Source organism: Semicossyphus pulcher, unplaced genomic scaffold, assembly GCF_022749685.1.
Source record: "Semicossyphus pulcher isolate SPU_LCO1_2020_fin unplaced genomic scaffold, fSemPul1.0.p SCAF_10, whole genome shotgun sequence".
In the NCBI taxonomy this organism is placed as follows: domain Eukaryota; kingdom Metazoa; phylum Chordata; class Actinopteri; order Labriformes; family Labridae; genus Semicossyphus; species Semicossyphus pulcher.
This window is the reverse complement of record NW_027211604.1, coordinates 23,497,296-23,521,712: the sequence shown is the minus strand read 5'-3', so window position 1 is coordinate 23,521,712 and position 24,417 is coordinate 23,497,296. Positions and strand designations below refer to the sequence as shown.

The 24,417-nt window shown below is 40.4% G+C and overlaps 1 protein-coding gene across 2 annotated transcripts in view; it reads left to right on the top strand.

The window, feature by feature from the left end:
* The window catches only part of LOC138598341 (cell adhesion molecule 1-like), a 436,964-nt gene extending 419,056 nt beyond the window's left edge, over positions 1-17,908 (top strand). For both annotated transcript variants that reach the window (XM_069670130.1, XM_069670122.1), the window contains 2 exons: positions 9,885-10,013; positions 13,750-17,908. In XM_069670130.1, the coding sequence (XP_069526231.1) occupies positions 9,885-10,013; positions 13,750-13,868 (248 nt within the window). In that variant the 3' untranslated portion in view covers positions 13,869-17,908. The remainder of the gene's footprint in view (positions 1-9,884; positions 10,014-13,749) is intronic.
* The last annotated feature ends 6,509 nt before the right edge of the window (positions 17,909-24,417 follow it).

The window sequence follows — 24,417 nt, the reverse complement described above, 5'->3', positions numbered from 1 at the left end:
CATTCACTGTTATACTGTGAGGACAATTTAGAGCATGTTCTTTTTCACTTTCACTTTAAAGTCTCTGTACTAGTATCTATACTTCTACTTACTATAGTGAGGAAATCTTGGCTTCATCACTTTTGATCGTTCTTTTCTTCATACACCTGTTTCCTTACAGGCCTGAGAGTGCAGTAACGTATCTCTGCAGTACATCTCCCGTTATCTGGCTGAGATCCTAAGCAATGTATTCCTGTTTTTTCCCAGTTACCATATTGGTCCCAATATTGGCCCCAATATAAGACAGGTTTGTTTCCCTTGACATACATCTGAAGAAGTGGGATCTTCTTATATTCGTGGGATCAGACTTATAAAGGCCGATATATGTTTACAACAGTAGATGGCACCGCCAGGGTTGCAAGGTCTGTGTGACAAAACCAGCCCAATGGCCAATCAAAACCAGTTCAAAACCAGCCCAAAAACCAGCCCAATACTAGAACTGAAAATGTACCCCTGTCAAACCATATACACTGCTTTTAAAGTCCTACAGCATTGCTATCATTGCCAAATGCATTATAAAATACACAGATCGATTAAACTCAGACGCTCATAGAGGTGGGTGAGAGGAGGATGCTATCAAAACTGGCATCCATCATGGACAACTCCTCTCACCCCTGCGATCTCGGTTTTACAGTACCGACAAAAAGCTTTTGTATGATCTCCAGCCACACGTCCTATCCATTCTTTTATTCCGTTTTCACTTCACCAGTCCCTTGTGTATTTCTTCCCGTATTTTTCCCACTTACCGGGCGTCATGTTTCTCCCCAGCCAGGGTTGCTAGCTTGAATTGTCCGGCGTGTTAACGGATTCCGCTGCAGGTGTCACTGCTGATGCTAGCTGGCTAGCTGACTGCACACAGTGCACCGAACGGATACGGACTCTGTGCAGTTTAAGTTCGCTAACTATGTCGGGCAAAGTAGTGTGTGTGGGTTTGTTATGTGTGCATGCATGTCCCATGTCCATTGTGTGCTGAATGATCTGGAGTCCCTTTGGTAGGATTTGGATATAAATAAATTATTTTATCTAAAATAATACTAAAAATTAAGGTTTCTATTTATAGGTAGCCTATTATTCATGTAATTTGCATGCAAAACAGGTCTACCCAACCAGCTGACAAAAATTTCCACCCACAGCAACGCTTAAAAAGTAGCCCAATTCAGCGGGAAAACTGTGGACCTGGCAACCCTGTGTGTACCCCTCATGACTGAGGTCGTCACTCACAACTACAGAGCCTGGGGTATGAAAGATGGAGAGACACTGTGATCGTCCAAAACTTAAAAGACGGCCAAGTTAACCAACAACTGAGGTGGTGTAATGATGTCAGTTTAAGACAGTTGTTGTCACAGAGTGTAATGTCCGAAAAAGGGCGTGTCCAAAAAGATCACAGGCACCGTATCACCACATAGCCCTGCAGCTGGCTGTGGAGCTTCGTGCCCCGTCCTCCTGCGCTCTCCCGGCCCTCCGCACCTTGGTTAAGCCCCTGGGAGTCCCCCAGGACCGGTCCTGCCCTTAGCCAGAGAAAACGCTGCAATGGGCTGCCGTACCGCTATGTAGTCTTACCTAACAGATGGTAACACAGACAATCGTACTGTTATCCTCAAAGTGGCCGCTTCCAAGAGATTGACATGAGAGTGTGTGTGTGTGTGTTACTGAAAAACAGAACAAAGGTATGTCCGTTACCACAGCTGTTATCCAGCTGTTTCAAGACTGCTCTACAAATAGAACATATTTCACTTCGATGTAAATGATTTATAGACATTTTGAAAGGCTTTTTATTTAATTTAAATGTGACAGTTTAATTACAGTTTAATCAGGACTTATATATTCGGACCAATACGGTACTTTAACAGATATGTAAAGTAATGAAGCCCTTGAATCACGGACAACACATCTCAGATTAAGTGATCAGACTGGTAAAGACAAAAATGTCTCTTAAATCACTGCTAGAGTCAAAAATTTGTGACGTTGATTTTAATAATTAAATTCCAACCTTTTCCGACCCCTCAGGCGCGGTGTTTTTAATGCCGCCGCTGCCGTCGCCTTAAAGTGAAACACTTTTTGAAGCTTTAAAAAAAGACTAACAAAATCTCCTGCGGAGTGGATCTGTATGTACGCGGCGTGGTGCGCTCCCCGAGAGGCAAAAGATTTAACTGACATTTTTAAATAGGTTCAATGAATAGGTTCATAGGGACTTTAATTACATTCACTCTTTAACCGAGAGTCTTGTGGGCAATGGAAGTGGATCTTGACAAGCCAATGTGCTCTTATGACACCCCACCCACATCGCGCCGCTGTTTTCCTGATTGCCCCTCTATCTGCAGGCAGCGCGGGCCCACCACTGAAATCACTAATGCTTAATTAGCAGATTAGAAGATCCAATTAGGAGATCTCCTCTGTCTCAAATCAAGCCTCCGTCAACATGTCCTATGAACATGAGATACTCCACGTTCCAACTTAAGGTGGGCGTTTCTCCCCCCTTGTTAAAATGACCGCTCCTGATTGACTGGTGCATGCTTTGTTTACCCCTGTGGACACCTCATCTGAAGCCCGTTCCTGATTAATCATTTATATTACAGATGCATTTCAAAGGGAGACTGAGCTGTATGACTTAAGATTACTACACAGAGCAGAGGTAATGTGAAAAACAGAGCTTCATTCTGCAGCTGTTAGGTTGTGTTTTTCATCTTTCTTTAGTTGACGTAGCTGTTATATTATGCAGAGGTGGTAAAAGAAAACAATATGTTATCAAGTAGATGTACAGAAACTTTGTGCATATTAAAAAAGAAGACTGGTAGAAGTTGAAGAATGGATAAAACTTCTTTACTGGAGTAAAAGTCAAAAGTTTCAATATGTTATTGTCCCGCACTATGATGCAAAATTAAAACAACCAATGATTCTACTCTAATGCATTAAAGCTAAACTAACGAGCCTGTTTTAAAGCTTTAAGGAGCAGAAATATTTGTGTTGAAGCTAAAACAACTAAAAGTAAAAAGTTATCAAAAAAATACTTAATGTACAAATATACAAAAACGGTAACAAGGTCGTTGTACTTCCTGACTTTCATCTGTTTTAATTTTCAAATGAAAACTTCAGGGCTGCACACAGGTGCAGTGGTTAGCGCTGTTGCCTCACAGCTAGAAAGGTTCATGGTTCGAATCCCAGTTCAGAAGTGGGCCTTCCTTTGTGGAGTCTGGGTACTCTTTGCTTTGACATGCTTGTTAGGTTCATTGGTGACTCTGAAGTGAGCGTGAAAGGTTGCCTGTCTCTACGCGTCAGCCCTGTGATTGATTGGCGATCACTCCAGGGTGTAACCCCGCCTCTCGCCCAATGACAACTTTGATTGGCTCCTGTTTTTCCTTTTTTTGTAAATAGATCAGGAGATTCTAACAATGTTTTAAGGTGTTTTTGATTCGGGACAAAAGTCGCTTTTAAGAAAAGACTAAATGTGCATTTCTTTGATTGCAATCAATGACCCCATGTTATTTAAAGTTTGACCCTGTGAGATAATAACACAAGTGTACTGTATTTCTCCGTGTGACAGTAATTGCTCATAAGTGATACTCACTGATATGACATGCTAATGGATTCATATGGTGTCATTGGGACTGAGTGCTTTCAGAAAGTGACAGCACATGCTCTGCAGCTGTCATCCTGACACTCCTTTTGGGTAACAAACAGGCTCTTTAAACGTGGAACCCAGAGAACCACTTTTTATTTCCTGGTTTGATTATGACAGAAATGTTCGGCTTCATCCTTCCGGCAAAAAATATCTTAATGTTGCTGCAACGTTACTGACCTGCAGAGTCAAAGATGTGGATAATCACTATGATTTTCAGGGAGAGTGTCTGGGTGTAATGACCGAATCATACATTCATTTTTGCATGACATTTCTTAAATCAAATCCAGAATAACAAAGACTTTGTTGCCAGCAAACCAGGAAGAGAAAAGCTTTACGTTGTTCCGTGCTTTGAGAACAGAGACGAGGACAATGTTTGGGGTTCTTTGTCATACCATAGATTCATGACATGTGCATTATTACTGTTATTAAGGACAAACTAAGTGCTGCAAAGCCTGACGACAAAAACATGCATATTAACCCGCCGTCAGCTCGAACAAGACAAGATGGGAACTGCTGGATTCATTAACACCCACAGTTCAGACTCAGAGTTTATCCCTGAAAAGATTTTAAAATCACAAGCAGCAAATTAATACTGGAGGAAAGGCAACTGGATGGTTACGTATTTGTGGATAACAGGGAAGCGTAAGATCATTTCAGTACATAAAAATGTCTAATTTTCTCAGATTTATCACTGATGAAAACTTACTGAAGTAATTCCCAGATCATGTTATTACTTATGAGAATGATGGCCAAAGCTACAAAAGTGCGACCCATGTTGTACTTACTTAATTATCATAATATTCATGGTCCCCAGAGGATAATTCCTGAGGACTTTCTGTCCTTTAAAGGTTGCTCTTTTTGTTCAAACATTGGCATCGCCAGTCAATCACAGGGCTGACACATAGAGACAAATTTTCATGCTCACATTCACTTACAGGCAATTTAGACCTAACGGGCATGTCTTTGGCCATAGTACCTGGGGGGAACCCATGCATGCACGGGGGAGAACATGCATATTTGGCACGTCACTCCACTGCTCATATCCCTCCACTGGCCCCCAGTCGCCGCATCAAATTCAAAACCCTGTTGCTCGCTTACAAAACAGCAACAACGCTTTGGACAAAAGCGTCTGCTAAATGAGATTGTAAGATATTCCACACAAGAAAGGCCCCTGAAGTGCGATTCGATCAAGGAACCTTCTAGCTGTGAGGCGACAGAGCTAACCACTGCACCACCGTCCAGCGCCATGCACCAGTGTGTTTCATATTTCTCTTTGATTGCATGGTCATAAAGAGAGAATACATGGTCTTCAAAATAAGAGGAACTTTTTGATGACCCGAAAAACACTTCCCTTCCAACACCCCCAACAGACCAGACTTTGCATGTACAATAGCCCAGTAGTAGTAGACTCTAAAGGACCGATCTTGTTTACTCGAGTCGATCCTCAAAGCACAGTGTATTATAGACTTTGGCCACCTATGGGAAGTCTTTTACACTCAGGAGACTTTGATATTTTCTCCTTCTCTCACTCTTAAATTATTTCACACCAGGAGTGTTTGCAAAAGTCAACCAAGAATGATTCCCTGCAACTGCCAAACCGCCAGCATCGCCCTGACCACACCACACACACACACACACACACACACACACACACACCACAAACACAGACACGCTCTCTCCCACTTCCCCCCCAAAGCCAAAGTCCACATTAACATCGTAATAGGAAAGTGTGTTAAAGCACAGCTTTAGCCGCCTGACAAGAGCGAATTGGATGTCAGAGGGATTCCTGCTCGCTTTAATTGAATCTGCCCAGCACTAAAAAAGAAAATCTGAAGTCAAAATAACCTATTAGATCTATCAGGTAATGTTTTGTTGGGTTTGACAGATGGCACTGCTCTGCTTCCCCCCCATCCTCCCCCTCCTCCCCTGCGCTCTTTTATTCCTGCAGGTCCGGTGATGCAGGAGTGCAGGGGTGGGCGGGCGCTGATGTTATCCATGATGTTTCTCTCTCTGTTTCTGTTACTCGTTAATAAATTGTGGCCGGCTCGTTCTGTTTCCTGGAGCTCACTCAGAAAATCCCCTGAGTTTCGAACCGGGCCGGAGGAGCGTGTGGAGGGGTTTTAGTGAGTTACTCCAGCTAATGGATGATGGGGGCCGCTCCTCGTGACCTGACTGCTAAGATCTGGCTGCTTTTCTAGCATCCTGACTGATTTTTTCTGTAAAATACCTCTTTAAAAAAAGACATTAGAGAGGAAGTGGAGGTTAAGTGTGTGGCCTAACGGTATCCTAATAGCTCAAAAACACATCAGTAATGTGTACGTTATATTGCAGAATTAATTCCAGGTCGCACATTAGTGCAACATTTGGCCGTCCTATCTCCACCTCCACCATCCCTCCCACTCAGTCCCCTGTAGCATGTAGTTTTGGCTGTCAGTGAAAGCATGCGCTCCTCCTTTGTCCTGTTACGGGCCAATCCCATCCACAGACTGATATTAACTTAGGGCTGTCATGGATCCCTACACCGGATCAATAGCTATCACATAACATTACAGCAGAGCGCTTCACGGGCTTGTTGTCCAGTCCCAGGTGTTTTCTTCTTCTTCTCCCCTGAAAGTTAAAAACATCACAAGTATTCCCTTTACATGAGTAGTTTGTTAATGTTTTGTTTTGTGCATGGTTACTCTTCTTCTCTTTAAGAAGTTTGTTTTGTCCGAGCTTTAGCCCGATGCAAGAAACCGGCCAGGACAAGGTCAAGTACTGAAGGCCGGACTTATAAACATTTAGTGCCTGTTTTTCATGCGCAGATTTGATGTTTTCTGCACAAAAATCCATGTGCTGAATTCATGAGGCAGATGCACCGGGCTGTTGCAGTATGCATAGCATGTGTCAGAGTGTCTGCAATGTGCTCCTATCTTCTCGCTGCATACGCATTCAAAGGCACGTATATTAAGACGAGACATGTGAGCAGAGGTTGATTATGTGCGTCTGAAAATGAGGCGTAAACACAGCAGGGAGTCACAAGGAAGATTATACTGGGAAACACGATGTGCATTAAACATAGGCTGGTATATGACTAGAAACTGTTATTAATGTCTATGAACAGATATCTGCATATGAATGATGAAGTTTTAGGCAAGGGGCGAGATTTTTTGTGTCATAAGAAGGTTTCCATTTGTAGTCGGAGTAGTATTTACCACAGCAGACTTATACAGGAAAACAGTCCGTGCAGACTGCATCAACTAGAACCTCTTGTCAATCCCCTGACCTTTAAATGAACCTCTTTTAACAGACATCTGCATATCAATGTGGATACCAATCGGGTCGTAGACGTCTTCTCTCCACTCCAACTCTTTTCTTGCACCTCAGGTTGTCATACAATTGTCAAACATTGACCATGCTACAAAAAAAACGTAACGTAAAGTAATTGTCCAGATATGTGTTGAACAACCACCTGGAATCACAGCTGGTAACGCCCCCAGCCCCGAAAAATGGCTGTTAAAGAAAGCAGATGAGGTCAGAAATTTGGCCTTTTCTCTTTTATCAGTTCAGGCAAAAAATACACATAACCGAACTAACAGTAACATGACCTTACAATATAACCTCACAAATACAAAAAACAACAACAAAGTGAGTAAATAAAAGATATAAAAAGAGATATAAATTAAAGTGGTAATCTCAAAGATCTCAGTTTGGTTCTCTTTGGCAGCACCTATGGCGATAAACGGTAATTGCAGGAGCACACTTCCCAGATATCCAGACAGTGTTGCATGTGTAACGTCCACAGTCCAACATCAGCATGACTGCTTGGGCCTGTCTGCTTTTAACCTGCAGTGTACCAAGGACAGGCTGAACAACACGTTTCAGATTGGCAGGTTTTAGATGTCACAAACCTAAGGAGCCAATCCCGTTAATGGACGAGATGACACTATGCATATCATTATATGCAACCTATGGGAACCACTTCTGCGATACGCGAGCCAGCTGTAACCGTCATCGTAATTTTTGCAAACTCACGACTGACTACTAACGTTAGTGTTACTACTACTATTACTACATTTCAAGCTAGCTAAGTTTCAACAACTTGCCGCTAAACGATGGCAGAGACGTGTTTTGATTTTGCGACGGAGGGGGGGGTTGAAAATGTGCATAGTGGGCGGGGACTATGCAGATTCAGGAATTTTTAATGAGGGAGAAGGAGGAGATGCACTGGGAGGATTTTTACAAGGTCATTAAATGTATTTTGCAGAAAAAAAACATATCAGACACAATGTATTATTTCAAGCAGAGCATTTTATATGTCTTAAAACATGACTGGAGCTGGTGTTTAAATAGAGAAGTTTTATCCTGTTCAGATTATAAAGTGACTTGTAAGGTGACATTTGACTGCAGTTACTTCATCATTAACATCCATATCAAAACCATTGCACCTCCACCTATCACTCTTCCTCTCTCTCTCTCTGAATGTGCTCTGTCTTTGTTCTTCAGCCCTTTTATATCGCCGTACATGTGCTCAGAATATAGATTATGAAATCATTATTGTGTGAGTTATATTTACAGTTTCTCTCAGGTGGAGTCGGCCAAAGTAAATATTTTGTAATATCTCATATCTTATCGGAGCTTAGTGATCTTATAGAAATCCCACCTCTGAACTGCTCTTAAGAGCTCTCCTTCACTCGCAGACCGTCTGGAGGTTCAGCACGGCAAGCTGACTGCGTTATGAGCTGCAGCCTCGGGCGCTGAATGCAAACAGAATGCAATGAAAAGTACACCGTACAGTCACGCGACGCCTTTTTCTTAGTAACTGTGTCCCTGAGTGATTCTCACAGTTCAGCAGGAGCATGGCAATTCTTTTCCCACCTCAATTTAATCAATGCCTGATTGCAATCTAAACTGTTATTGTTGTGGCAATTTTGTGAGCTGCTTATTAAAATGTCAACCAGATAAAAGGAGCTAAACTGGTCATGGGAGGATGACTTCTTGTTACCTCTTGTTAGATGGAAACAAAGAATGTGGAAAGAACATGTTTCAAAGTGTAACACCTGGATTATTTTAAACTTGATGAACACGATGAATGCAACACCAATTAAAAAACCCTTATTGGCAAATAAATACAAAGGAAAAAATATTAGGTTTAGATTTACAGGTATATATGGAGCCAGGTACAGATTTGGGGCCTATACTATGAAACGAATTCAACATACCCAGGGTCCTGATCTGGCTTCACGTAACCTGACAAAGGCAATCGCGCTAAGCGGTCACACGATGCTGGTTATCAACTTGATAAGTCAGCTATGAGCGCGTTCACATAAAAGGGACGTTGTTGTGAGCAAATGACCAATCTAAACACGGGCAAGTCTGCCGTCAGCTGATCGGCATATTATACAAACTCCGATCAAACTATGATATTAGAAGGATATGAAGAAACTACACAGAAACCAGACTGAAATCCACTCAGCTGCTGAATGCAAGAAGGACAAATTGCAAAGAAATGCAGACTGTGTCAATGTGCTTATTTAATAATATCACTGCTCCATCTTCCGAGCACGATATATTCACAATATCACTTTTGTGTTACATTAGATGAATACATTGCACAGGTGTATTTTTGTTACGTTAATGACAGATTTAGACTTAATCTCTCAGCCGTATAAAACAGACTTAAAGAGCAAATAAAAATAACTATAAAAACACATTTTAAAGCAGTAAGAAAGCTTACTTTCATATCTTGTAAGTACAAAAGTACATCAGGCTTCAGTGCTGCGATCAGACTCTGTTGTAGATGTATATCAGTAAAGCACGATGAATATGCTAATGAATGTATTTCATAAAATCAGACGGTGTTCTCTCTCCCTTTCACAATCAGCTCACAGAGCTCCTGAATCAAGAGACCTGATTGGTCAGTAGGTGGTGTTTAGTTTAGGTTGATCTCTTATCCCAAACATAACCTGCTCCGGAGCAGGTTAGGTGTTCAGCATAAGTTGCCATGGTGATCTATCCTGGTAAGAAGTGAACCACCTTCATAGTACTGAAAAAGTTACCTCTATAACTCCAAATCCTGGTGTAGAGTGGATGGGCCAGGAACAGTTTATGATAGCAACATGTTACATAAAGTATAATCTGCTTGTCTTCAGTGCAGTAGGGATTTGGTGGCTGACTGCTTTTCCCACAATGTTTCAATGAGTACTCTTGTTCTTCCACACTGACTTTGTTTCCCCTTTGCTTTCAGATTCTCGAGCTGGAGAGGGAGCACCCAGAACGGTGGACCATGCAGTCATTGGAGGAGTGGTGGCCGTGGTGGTCTTCGCCATGCTGTGTCTACTCATCGTCTTGGGGCGCTACTTTGCAAGACACAAAGGTAATGGACATGGGGAAACAGTTTTAGAACCAGTACTTCTTCTTATTTATGTACTGGTTGAAGCTGCACTCGAAAACATTATCATTACAGTGGAGAGTAAGATTAAATTTCAAGAGATGCAACAGAGAAGTGCAGACAGTTGCCACTCAGATGCTGCAGAGCCTAATGCAATTATGGCAAGATGCTGAAAGTACTCATCTACGGGACGTGACAAAGTAAAAGCATAATGAAATAACAAATAAAGACACAGCAGTAAACTAGTGCAATCAGCCAATAACTTCCAACTTCCAAAAAAGGAAACGTGAGAAGACAGACACTAACTAAATATATCAAACTCAAGAGGATACATTATTACTTAACAAGTCTCTTTTTACACAGATTAAGCAAAATACAATGTAATTGGACAGAATCTGCAGCTTAAAGGGCCAGTTTGCCAATTTTCAACCTCAGTCCTATCACACTATTTTGGGGAGCTAATGCCATTATGGTAGAGAAGCTCTTTGCCTTTGGAGGACACTATCTGTTTCTCCAATGGGCCCTGGAAAAACTCAGCCAGACTACATAAAACACGTCATCTGGCGGAGGCCAGGGAGCTCGCTAAACAACTCTTCCTCAATCTAGGACGCCCTCCTCCGATGTCATGTCTAGTTCAGAATCGTCAGGTTTGAAATGTAGTCTGCAGACCCGAAGATTTTTTAAAACAATCCACCGGTATATTCTTGTCGTATTTCGGATTCTGTACCACTCTGAGCCATTGAGCCACAGTGAAACGGTAGTATTTCACTCCAGCATCTGAGACTTGCTTTACATAAACACAGATGTAGCATAAAGCTAGTGTCATTAAATCATCTGGAGACTCTCGAGTCTGTGTTGAGGCATTTTGGGCTTATTGGCAATACATTGTACTCCATACTTACAGTAATATTTTAGGAAAATCCCCCCAAAACTAAAGTGCTTGGGATTTTTTAAAATATATTTTGCTGGTATTTATATTTCTTATAACATTTGTCAGGATACAGCTGCCACTGAAACACAAACAGAGAGCTATAAACTTGATCAGTAAAAAAAAAAAAAAAAAAAGTCTTTTTACATCCTCTGCAAATAATAGAAAGATGGCTATTAAAGATTCGGGTTACTGATGATGAGTAAAATTACCTGCTCAAAGTATAGCGCACCTTGTCTGCTGCCCTCATAACCAAGAAATAATTATAATCTATAACAAATTTCACACTTTGATATTTCTTATGCAGGAGGAAATGGAATTTAATCCATTAACCGCTTTAGAAAGGAAATACAGTAAATGAGGCAATTTAAAGTTGTAAGGAGGCTTTTTTTCATTTTATGATGATACTGAACTCATTGCTTCCTCTGCTCAGGTAAAAATACTTTCTGTGGTGTGCTGATGAATCTCAGTGGTCAACTTAAATCCTTCTTTCTCTGTTAAACACTGATGCACCCATGTTTGGAAAGAAACACTGTAAAAAACTGTCCTTACAGTGGAGAAAAATATAACAAAGTACCTCCCAGATGGCCCTTCCAGTGCAGAAAACTACAGTATATAAATGCCCTCCAGGGTAAAATACCATGTAGGGTGCCCCTCTGGTTGAGAATACACATTAAAGTGCTTCCAAAGGTGTTGTTCCAATGGAGAAAACATAACAAACAAAACAAAAACACAACAATCTCACATGCCCTCCAGGGTTCGGCTCTAGTGGAGAAAATGTGGTAGCCTGCCGTCAAAGGGCCCTTTCCTTTGAGAAACATACCATCTAGGGTGCCCTTCTGGTTGAGAATACATGATAAAGTGCCCCCAAAGGTGTCCTTTCAGTTGGGATAATGTTTTATCAAGCTATCAAGGGTGCCCTTCCAGTGGAGAAACCTTAATAAATTGCACTTTCAGGGTGCCCTTAAAATGGGAAAATGGTGGTAGCTCAGTTGGTAGAGCAGGCGCCCCATGTACAGAGGCTACAGTCCTTGACAGACTGATCGCAGGTTCGACTCCCAGTCTGCCGATCATTTGGTGCATCATGCCCCACTCTCTACTCCCAACATTTCCTGTCTCTCTTCAGCAGCAAAAAAAATTCTTTAAAGTGCTAATCTCGAAGATCTTAGTATTGTTATTTTTGGCGGCACCTATGGCGACAAACAGTAATTGTGGGAGCACACTTCACAGATATCCAGACAGTGTTGCATGTGTGACGTCCACGGTCGGCTCAGGTTGTAACTCTTGATTTTCCTCGCTGCAGTCGCTTTCCTTTTTAGACTGTTTTTTTAAGTTGAATCTGTAGTCATTGATCTTTACTTTGTTTGTTCAGCCATAGTAGATTACTGTTTCCTCGCAACACTTGCAGAGAGCGGAAAAGCAGCCGCTTAGCTCCACCTACCCTCTCTGGCAGACCAACCACTGCTGGGTGATGGAAAACACGTCACTAACTGGGCGCCGCTTGTGATTTTTTCCATGAAAGTCACCACAGACACCCAATCTGTAATACTGCAAATGCAAAGGCTTTCATCAGTGGGCCATAGGCTCGGTCACCATTGTGTTACCTCATTCGACGATAGTGACTTAACCGTAAAGAATGTCCTACCTGCAAGAAAATATTCTGCACGCTTGTGCATCACTACATGCAGCTCCTGTCCTTTTCATTTTTTTAATTGCCCCTCAGATGACCTTAGTACGCCCTGGTAATGAGGAAGTTCATGTTATTTCTATTAGCTTATACGACATATACAGTCAACCCACTAGGTTCTTTATCAGTAATCAACATTCTCATTCCTTTATTACAGCTGTCTGTCAACAACAGCTTGCCAGTGAGTTGTAGCACATTCAGAGGTAGTTCTAGGGTCAGTGGAGATCTGAATGAACGTGGAGTCACAGGTCACTCCCTGACTATTGCAATATAAATTACTACTATACATATGTCTTAGGGCATTTTGCATGATGTGCACTGTGTAACATGTTTAGAATGCAGTGGATGCCACATATGAATATTTATGAAAGAGCAATAATAATCACAGCGAGACAAAGAAGAGTCAATAATGGGTTATATTAACTGCTTTATAACATAATTCTAATGACTGTTCAAACTGAGATTGCACTGCCAAGATTTAATATCAGATGTTGGATAAAAGGGATCAAAATGAGTGTTAAGCATCAGATTCAATATTTTTTTTATTCCAACTATTTTTTTTTCCCCAAAAAAATATTTCAGAAGGAAAATAAGAAGAATACACATGAAGAGGAGAAAATACGAAAATTAAGCCTTTTCTTACATGCAATCTTAACGTCCCAGTGCTTTTATCTCTTTTATATTTGACAGCGCCTTACCTTACTCCATCTTGAACACTGCCTTCGTTATCAACCTCGACTATGACAGGATGAGAATAAATCTTGTAAATTAAGTTTGAAGTGTCGGCTAGTTCCTTTTCGCTGAACTTGACAAGGTTAATTTGAAGGTGCGAGCCGTGCTCTTCCACGCACTCGAGATCATTTCAAAAACCCTGATTTTCATGTGCCAATCTTGAATGAAGAAGAGGGAAAATGAGGTGTAATCTGAATATTACAGCTTCCTCGTGTTCGGGTTGTGTAAATTGCCACATGGAGACGGATTTGCATAATTAGGTGCTGTGGGATGTAGAGGCACATTTTAATCTTTTGTACCATCTAAAGCAGCAGGCCATTATCCAGTCCCTGACACTGTCCTTCATCCCCCCTCCCTCTCCTCCTCCTCCTCAGGTACCTACTTCACACACGAAGCCAAAGGAGCGGATGACGCAGCGGACGCAGATACAGCCATCATCAACGCAGAGGGCGGCCACACCAACTCGGACGAAAAGAAAGAGTACTACATCTAATCAAAACAGGACCCCCTCACTATGGTGTCCTCTTTGGGACACCGAGCTGTTTTTGGGGCCGGGGAATGGGGGAGAGAGGGGAGGGGGGTATTGAAGGGAGGGTTGGAGTTGGTTCAGGATGACTTTTAGAGCGAGTAGAGCGGGCAAGGAGGAGTAGAAGAGAGGCGAGGTTTTAAAGAAAGGCCTGGTTTTAAGCCGTTGTTTAGTCTAGTCTGCAGATGTAGATGGAATGTTTTGTGTGTAAAAATTAAAAATCAAAAAAGGACAAAAATTGGGGGGTTCGGGGTTTTCGGTATGAAAAAGGGCGATGGGGTTTCGGGGGTGGGGCGGTGCGCCAGACGTTGCCAGAAATCACTGTAGAGAGCTTCACCATTCGACACCTCCCTTACTGCTGGTACGAATTTTATTTAGTTCAACCATTTGCAGAAAATTCTGTGCCTTGTTCTATCCATACTTTGGATTTGTGTTGATCCTCATTTGCATAACCTTGTTGCTCCCCTTTTCCCTGTTTCATCTTTCCCACTCGTAATTATCGATGTGCTGTTGGCTTTTGTATGAGGGTAAAATTACACAGCCACTTTATTCATTCCCCTAAATGTGTCTGCACACACGTATCCTCTCCTGCATAACAAAAACTCTCTTTCCAGTATACTGTGATTTGTCTCAAGCCATTACTCCCCTCTCTCTTTTTCCCCCTGAAGTTTTGACAGCTCCAAAAATGCATGGAATGCTTTACATATCATTGTACAAAGGACATAAATGAGAAACAGGTTTGATGTACTGTATATGCCCTACCTATCCCCTCCCGAACACAACCATATACAGAACATAATCTAAAAAAGGCAGCATAAAAGATAATATGAAAGGATTTTATTAGGAAAATTCAGCTAATTCATGTTTTGCGACCTCAATTTGTTCTTCAGAGCAGATCCACTACTGCCTCTAAAACAATTACCTGTCTTAGTAAAGCGAAGTAATACATTATTTCTCCTCTCCGTGCTGCCATTTCATTATTTTTCCTCTGTTCAGAGCTATTTTTCTTCTATTTGGCTGAATGGATACTCTGTTTTTCCACTAGCTTTTATTCAGTTGTAATGATGATATTCAAATGATTTCCATCTGCTCTCACTCTAGAATATTTTGTCTTACAAATGGGAAAGTAAGAAAATGTAAATTGTTTTAAAAATGCTCGTTGGCAGACTCTCAGTCAAGATCCCTCGGTAATAAAAGGCTGATGAAAAAAACATTTGGAATTAATATCGGCCACCGGCAGCCAAAAGATGCTGGTGTACTGTACATAACTGTACAGAAAAAAGACACAGCCTTAACCAAACCCCGATATAAAACGCGCTCAATTTTATGTTAGGAACACATACGCTGCACAAACATTCAAAAGGTCATGGCAGTCCAGGTTCTCCCATCAGAGGGTTCATGTTATCTCATAGACACACAGTCCAATGTAAATCAAGCCAATGGAATCACTGCTGTATTGTACACTAATCCTTACTAAGAACTATTTTTTACAACTTACTAGAATTACAATGGAGTACCTTTGTGGATTTTATCGTATCACGCTCATTGTGAGTTTTGTCAAAATGTAAAACAAGCAAATGTTTGGGGAGGTAAACGTCTTTAAAGTGACATGCTGAGAGACAGACAGTCTTTCCACTTCCATCACACCTTCTGATTATATACTTTGCTTTAACACAGTAGCTTGAGTGCTTAAACATTTGATCATTTTTTTTGCATGTGTGTACGTGCTCAAACTCATCCCCTCTGCTTCTCTGTCTTGCTTTATGTATCACCTGCCAAAACTGAATGAGGATCTGTTTTTCCGTGCCAGCTGGGGAGCACTGAGGAATGCCAAAAGTAATTAATTGTTTGTAACTCAAGTTAATACACATGTTGTGCTCCGTGGTGGGTTGCATTAATGCCCCGGCTTCTTAACATGGCAATGAGGGGTCTATTCATGGCATTGTTTGTCATTGTTATGTGTTCACACAGCAAGCAGCTCGCTTAATGAGCCCGTGCTCTATGTGACAGCTGTGGGTGGATTCAGGTGGAGGTCGGGGTTGCAGTTTATACTTCAAAGTTTGAGAGTTCAGATGTTAGAAGTCTAGAAACAATTGGAAACCATAAACCAAATTAAATCTACTAACTATTTGTAATACTTCTTGTTGGCCATCCACATACTGTACTTTTGACTGTACAGCAAAAGCAGATTACATTTTAATTCTTACATTTTATTGCAGCTCAAATTAAAAACTTGCATTGTTTGCTTTTTTAATTAAATACTTCATGATGTAACAAACTTCTTAAAAATATACAGTATAATTTACAGATTCAGAAAATGAATGTAACATCAATAACAGTGAATAAAACATTCCATATCATACCCTTATTCTTATATAACAGTTAGTTCCAACCAAGTAATCTGATTGGACAAGAGGCATTCCATTCCGTGTATCACTCTTAATACTGTTACTTAACATCACCGCAGACCGTGTATGCCTACATTGATCAAGCTGGTACCTCTGAATCACACAGCAGACTCTTCACTGATTGATGATAAATTAAAACATACAGATAAATGTACATGGTAAAAAACTGCTGATCTGTGGCAACCTGTAAACACAGAGTACAGGAGAATGTTTGGGTTGCTTGGCAACAAAAGTCCAGTTTCAGTTGAGTTGTGGAACTAGTTGAGTTGGTGGAGCAAAAAGTAATCTGTTGTGGATTGTTACTGTTTACTACGAGGCACTTGTATAACTGATGTATTAAAGAAATATCACACTCGAGGTTGTGATGTTGTAACGGCGGCCTTGTGCCTTATGACCGGATCACAGCAGTGCTGATTTTCAGTACAACATCACAACCTTGAGTGTGATATTGCTTATATTAAGTATAATGTACACATTACATATTTGAAAGCAAACAGGCATGAGCAACATGTTTTTGGCCAGTCATAAATATTATAGTTTCATTGTAAATGACCAAATTTATTATTTATAAATAATCATGATTATTTTTAGGATTATATTGTAACGTATGTGTTAAATTCTACAGGTAGAGCTTCTTTCAAAATAATAGCTTTTTATGGTGACTGCAACTTAAGAAAAGCAATTGGATAGTAAATAATGCATAGTCTAATGTAAATAGCGGAAAGTGATGCAACATGCCACCCGTTTCCCTGACCACGCCTCATTTTAAGACCAACACGCACATGGGCGAAGGCGCAAGATCACTTGCTATTTACACAACGTGGGCTCTGGGCATGAAAATGACAACGGCGTCAGGTGGAAAATAGCAATGCCACTTCCGTTGCGTGGCGTGGCACTTTGCGCCGGTTGTACGGTTGGGCCCTAAGCCTAATAACTACATACAAGCATGTTCATACATGTTAGATGTCCTGACCAGAAATGTCCTTTGTATTGTAGTTTCTCTGCTCGGTACAGCTGGCAGGGTTTCTGTATTTGATGGTGTTTTCTGTCTGTCCCGTGTGTGTCCCTAGGCTTTGTATGTGTCGTCAAACTGGTGAATGGTCTTAATTTAATTTGATGTTATTTTTCACCAAAATGTAATGCATACATTGTAAAATTGGGAAAGATAGTTTATTTTCTCATGATTTTCCAAAGTTGCCCTTTAAAACTCTCCATCATTTATACTTTAATTACTAAATCAGAAATACCAGTATCAATATCAAATATCAATCTCAGTGATATCAAGTGATAAAAGTCTTTATCACGTTATCCCTTTATCTAAACCTTTGTATGAAATGCACTCAGAGGCGCTCACACACTGAACGCTCCAGGAGATTAATTGCTTCTTTGGGACTTAATGGTGCTGCTTGCTGCGTGGACACTCGTGAAGACTCAACACTTCATTGCCATGTTGATGCTTTTTCTTTTGGAATTTGTCAATGTGCACTTCAGATTGCAACACATTAACAATGTGATAGCTTTAATATATCATAGTCATGCATGAAGACAGCATTCAGTCTTTCCATATTGAGATTTTCTGGAACATATCTGTCGCTAAACATATTTCCATTGGGTGTTGTAAATGGGGGCTACGGGAGTGATGTTGCAGACAGAGATCAAAGAGGCTGTGTCCAACTCTCTCCATCAGTTTATTCTTCTGTGAAAACTTGATTTTAATTTAAAAAGTTCTGTACTCACATGGAATTACCACTAAGTTAACACTGTATGCTGATGACACTGTTTTGTGTTTGTTATGTGGACGGGTGGGGGTGGGGGAGGGGATCTGATTAGGTTAGATGTTTTTCCGGTCTGGTGTCTGCTGAAACTATTAACTGACTTGTTATCGTTGCTTTATGAATCACAGAGCAGATGTCACTTCATCTGTAAGACTGAGATTGTGTGATTTGTACTTTACAGTGAGCACTATTTCGCTTCAGTGACGTGGCAGCTTCCATTTAAACCAGACTTCAAAATGTGTACTTGCAATAAAGGAACAGAACTGAATATTGTCTTCTCCCTAAAGGCTGATGCATTAATATTTTATTTGTGAATATTAAACCTTTTTTTGGGAGTGTTTCTCCAAAGTGTTTTTGCTCTCCAAAAGTTTGGATATAAAAAGGAACATGAATAAAACAACGGGAACGGGATTAAATATTCGGAAATGGTAAGGGTTTCATTTGAATTATAGACCAGAATGATATTTTAGGTTGTTGTGTGTATGATTTTATTTTGATGAAATGCCCAGTAAAGTAAAAAAAAGGACTCTGGTTTCACAGTGTAACTGATGTAGTTTTCTCCACATTAAATTCTTTTGATAATGTCGTGTCTCTGGTTCATGCGTTGCTGACCGATGTGACTGCACCTCAGGTAGAATACAAAGTTTAGGCCCCACCTTTTAAAGACATACAAGCAAGTACAATGCATCCTCATCCAATCAAGTGCAACACATTCTTTTAGATCCAAGAGGCAAAATTGGTGATATTTTGCATATATGTTGTACATGTTTTCTGTATTTTTCTTAATATTTGGTGCACTGTAAACGATGTGTTGAGTATTGCTTTGTGTTGACATAGGTCATAAAGAGTACACTGTTTATTGGAATGAAGCCGGATCAGAAACTTGTTGTGGCTGTACTACTGTCACTCTCAACGCACCACCGCCTTTTGGAAGCTTGTTTGATTCCCGAAAAAGTTTTGATTGTTTCACCAGTCATTGTTTTTAGATTGATTCTCTTTGTCTCTCTGCTGTTCTTGGGAAATGTTAATGTGTATTAATGGAGAAAAGGAGTTCCACATTCCCATACACATTTTGTATTGGTTCATAAATAGACATTTTTACAAAACAATGAAGAGTTCTTGTCTTAATAAAAAAGAAAAGATATTAATGTCCAAAATAATCAGTGTTGGTATTATTTTTTACTCCTAATGGTAATATAATGGCATGATGCACAGCAGGTAAATGTGGACTATTATGGAGTCTCACACAGCAACGCGTATTGTTCTATTTATCTTACGTCTTCAGTAACCATTTGCAGATGGTGAAACCTGTCTGCATATTCCTGTTTCATTAGATAAACAACCAATAAATTATCACATAGAGAAGTCCTTTATATAACATATTTACATAATCTGAAAATGTCCAACCGAATTTTAGCACAAGCATAACCGGAAAACCAAAACTTCTAAAGTCAGCATTTTTAAGCCCACCAGATTCAACATTAACATGTAGAATCTGTAAGCATGTGACCAGATTTTAGTACAGGAAGTGTTCTGGTTTCTGTTTGTAGTACGCTTGTAGTCCGAGTAATATTGACCAATCACGTATCAGCAGGCTGCAGCGTATGCAGGAAAAACAGTCTGTGTGGAGAGCAAAAGCAGGCGGAACGTAATCCACCGTAATGACATCCGGGCTCCCATCAGCGGCTATCTGAGAATGATTTAGCTTATTATTAATCTCTATAAACAGACATCTGCATGCTAACAGCTAACAATCCGTTCTAGATTACAAATTCCCCTTGAGATAAATTCCCTGATGCTGTGTCACAAAAGCCATTCAGCGTTTAGATTTCCTGATTTCCTCAAATGCATCACAAATGATCGATTCAACCTGCGTTCAACAAACGAGGATTTTAAAAGTAGTTATTTTCTCCTCTTGAGGAGCTTAATTTTTAATTAATTTTTGTTGTTATTCAGCAAGCTTAAGACCCGTTAATTTAAGTAAATCACAAGTTAAAACTGTTTCTTTTTCAGGTTCATAGAGTTGAAGTTAGCCAGAGTGCAGCCTCTGTGTAACTTACTATTTACAGTGAAAGTGAGACTCACCAGAAACATTTGAACGGGTGCTCCTCCAGGGGATTTAATGAACCAAGACATATATCTGGAGGGGAGAAATTCACTTCACTTCTGATCTGACCACATTGTCGCTTCTCAAGTAGCTAACTTGACTGTAAGCAATGCAGCGCATGGAAAAGGCTGGAAGTCCTCATCTGATTAATAATAAGTGACATGTTCACTGTTGCCTCCAGAGGTTATATCGTTGTCAGATGAGAGCCGATGAGTTCCAAGATTGAAGCCACCAAACGGTCAACAAAAAACGAATGTTTTACTGGACAGGTTAGTATCCAGACACTGCCCCCTACTGGAGTGGATTCCAGAGATCATCTTTTCCCTGAGGCTGTATTGTTTACCTTTGTGATTTTTGTGATTGCTTTAATTAGCTTGTGTAGATCTTAGCATCAAAATAAGCTTACCGACTAATTAAATACTGATAAATATTGTAGCTCTAGTCAACAAGCTCTCATTGTGGATTATTTTGTGAATTTGTTTAGAGATTATATTTGGCTCTGACTTCATCTCTCCTCACAAGAAAACACAGAGCTCCCTGAAGCAGGGATCATGGAGTGACGATAGTAACTTCCCCGTGCTTGTGAAATGCTTCATGGATTGCACCTGTTGCATCATATCTTTCAGGTAAGCTGTAAGGCAGCAAGACGAGATCACTGACAGCTAAGTACACCGTTTTAATGTAAAGGGGGAATTTTGATAAAGGTTGCAGCAAGATGAGTTAAAGGAGAGAAGGAGAAGGCGTGAATTAGGGTGGTGGGAACATTTTCATCATTTTGTTGTATAATAAAAACTGCTGCCTTTTTGCAACGTCTGGAGGGACTTTGCACATAACGTTGCATTGTAGAATATTATCAGACAATATTATGCAGTGAAACTCCCACTTATTCTTTGTTGATGTTTAAAGTTTGAAGTGAACTTGGCGGGCACAGACGTCATGAAATCTTTATTGCATGCATAAACCAGGTTGAACATGCAGTATAAAACAAGCGCTCCTAATTAACACAAATACAGGGTAATATCTTGAGGAGCGTGGAAGCTTAAATAAATCCGACAAGATTTATTCTCTGAAAATCAATCCCTGCTTCCCCGCTTGATGAGTGCAGTGAACCTTTTTAACTAACATCTTAAATAAATGGAGATAGTGTTATTGATTCCAACGCAGCAGATGGAATTGACGTGAGGCGAGCTATCTGTCAGGGAAAAAAATGAATCTCTCCATTCACATTTAATGCTTTGCTTTGGACATTAACACACCTGTAATATTCAGTATTCAGTAGATGAGTTGAGTGGAGGAAGATATTATCTTTTTAATTACATTTTCACCTCAGGCTCTCATTATAGCTCAAGTGCTGTACATAATGAGCCAACATCTTAAATAAGTAAAAGGGATACCGCTATTGATTAGAAACGTGCAGACTAGAGGCGAGCTATCAGTCATGGAAAATGTACTTCTGAGTTCTTGTTTAATGTGTGTGCCAGTTGATCTCTTATAGACTCATTACTCAATATCCTCGAAAGAAATCCTATTCATTACACTTTAAATGGCTCTATAACTGCAAATAGCTGCACTTAATAAAGCCAGAGTGTAATCACTTTGCTGTATCCGCGCTTTGTGATGCTGTTTTGTGTACGGTGGTGAAAAGGTCAGCGATGCAGCCTTGTCTTTATGTGTTAACCTTGCGAGCTCAAAAAGGTTAAAGCTGCGATATCCTGGAATGAATATATTATTTATCCGCCACACGTGCACGGCAACTCCATTATTATTGTCTCAGACAGTGTTTTGATTGTGATCTAAAGACCTCTGTTATGAAGTGTCCGTGTGACTGGTTATATATGAAGATTAGGAGGCCACAGAGAAACCCTTACAGCCCCACATCAACAGGTGAAGCAGGCGTGATTATGAATTATTTATTGATTGTGAGATTACAAGGGGCAGGAAAGAACAGACCCATAAACTCTTGAGGTAATGGCGACCCTTAAGGGCACTCAGGAAATTAGGTCACCTGTAACGACAGGCAACAATTAAGCTACTTGTCCTCACTCTGCAATCACACCAGGTCCTAATCACTCACAGTGAAATACTTCTTTTGTGTACAGTTGTTTCACACAAAGCTACTCATTAGGTAATGTATCAGCAATCCACCCTGTCACCAAGAAATCATATCCGTACACTTTGAATTTGCAAAGCAGTGATGTTTTGTGCCGAGTGGTGACTTGGTGGAGACCAGGGTGTGTATCCTGATTCAGGCATTTTTGTCAGTGATGGTTTTGCAGAACCGTTTCAGAGTAGGAAGAAGAAGCAGAAGAAGATACACTTTATTAGTCCCCGAGGGGAAATTCAATGCTTTCACGCTGTTATTAGAAACATGCTACACACACATAGCCCCAAAATACACACATGCACGAACAGGACCTTATGGACGTGCATTAATGGATACATGTCAGAGAGGGGGGGGGCTGCACACGAACGAGCACCCCGAGCAGTCTGGGGTTCGGTGCCTTGCTCAAAGGCACCGTGACAGTGTCCAGGAAATTAAATTGTGGTTTTATATTTATTTTATTTGCTCCAGAAGTCCATGTGATACAGCTGAGGCGAAAAAGATAATGCTGCGTTCACATGGATCCAGGCAGACGGACAACACCTTTGGGACGGCACGGAAAAAGCAAACAAACAACGGAGCGGCAGGACGGCCAAACGAAACACTCACGATGAGATGTTGCTATGGTGATGTTGAATAAACTATATAATAATAAATTCAAATCATGTCATAATTTTGTGTAATTATTTCATTATTTGTAGCCAAAAATGCAGCTTTTTCTTCTTGATATTCTAGTGAAAACACTGAATAAACAATAGAATAACAATAAACAAAATTATTGTTAGATTTCCTTCAAAACGTGAGGTCATTCATTCATTTGTTATTGTTTGGTTGTCTGCAGTATTTCAGCTTTTCGTGTGATGTCTCTGTAGGATTTCAAACGCTGGTCATAAAGTTCCGGGTGTAAGCTTCTTGTTTTCCAGATCGCCCATGTTTTCTTGTTGTGTGAGGGAGGTACGTAAAGTTACATTTTGTCTAAGTCATAAACGCCACAAAAATACATCTGTGCAATGTAGTAATTTAATGTAATACACTGGTGTTATTATAGTCAATATATCCTGATCTAATGTTGGAGCAGTGATATTATAGACTTATCTGCAGCTGTAACTTGTAACTTGTTCATATCTTTCTTTCTTTATAGTTTGCTCTGAGTTTGTAAAATATGCCAATCAGCTGACGGCAGACTGGTCCTTATGTGTGATTGGTCATAGGCTGCCCCTTTTATCTGAACGCGCTCATAGAAACCCTGGGCTGACTTATCCAGTTGATGACAGCGTTGTGTGACCAAAAGATACCCTGGTATGTTGACCTCGCCTCGTTGTACAGGCCCCCGGTTGACTTGTTAAAGTTGTTACCACTTGTCAATCACGAGTAGCCAAGCCCCATAGCATACCCTGCTCTATAAATTATACTATAAGAGGGACTACTAGTCAAACATGGTGGCAACTGTCTGGTAAAGCCTCAGAAAAATGTTAAGTATTTAAAAAATGGCTTTTAGATGACGTTAATACCACCATCACAATTTCAGTTGAATTGCTAAGTATAGTAATTTTGATTGTTATTGCTATTCATATTTCCATTGTTCTTATTATGCCCCTTTAACAGTTTTATTGTCACTACATTTGCTCCATGTGTTTTGTTTTTTATATCTACCTTCCAGCTGTCTGAGGATTTTTGTGTCTTTTATGTCATGTCTGTAGCTTCACATTTTTGTAAATGGGGGTTCTCCTTCAATTTATTTCATTAAGATTTAGTTAAGAGGAATAATAAAAAATGATGATAGTCTATAAAAACAAATACAATGTGTTGTTAGTGAACATTTTGCAGATATGTTACGTATCAACAGCCTTTCCCTTTTCAGAAATATGTAACAATTCAGAACCAACAACTGGCGCTCAAACGCCAGTTAGTAAGAAAAAGTTATTTACTTCTTTACTAACTTTTTTAGGTCATACACAGTAAAGCAGTCAGCAAGGGCAGAATTATCCAATAAGGGCAAATCCACAAAAAACAAAATCCAAGCAGAGTTCAAAACCAGGCAAGCAAACAAGAGGTAAACAAGGCAGGAGAGCATGAACACCCTAGAGCCGCTTTCCCACTGGTCAAAAAACCCACTAACACCCGG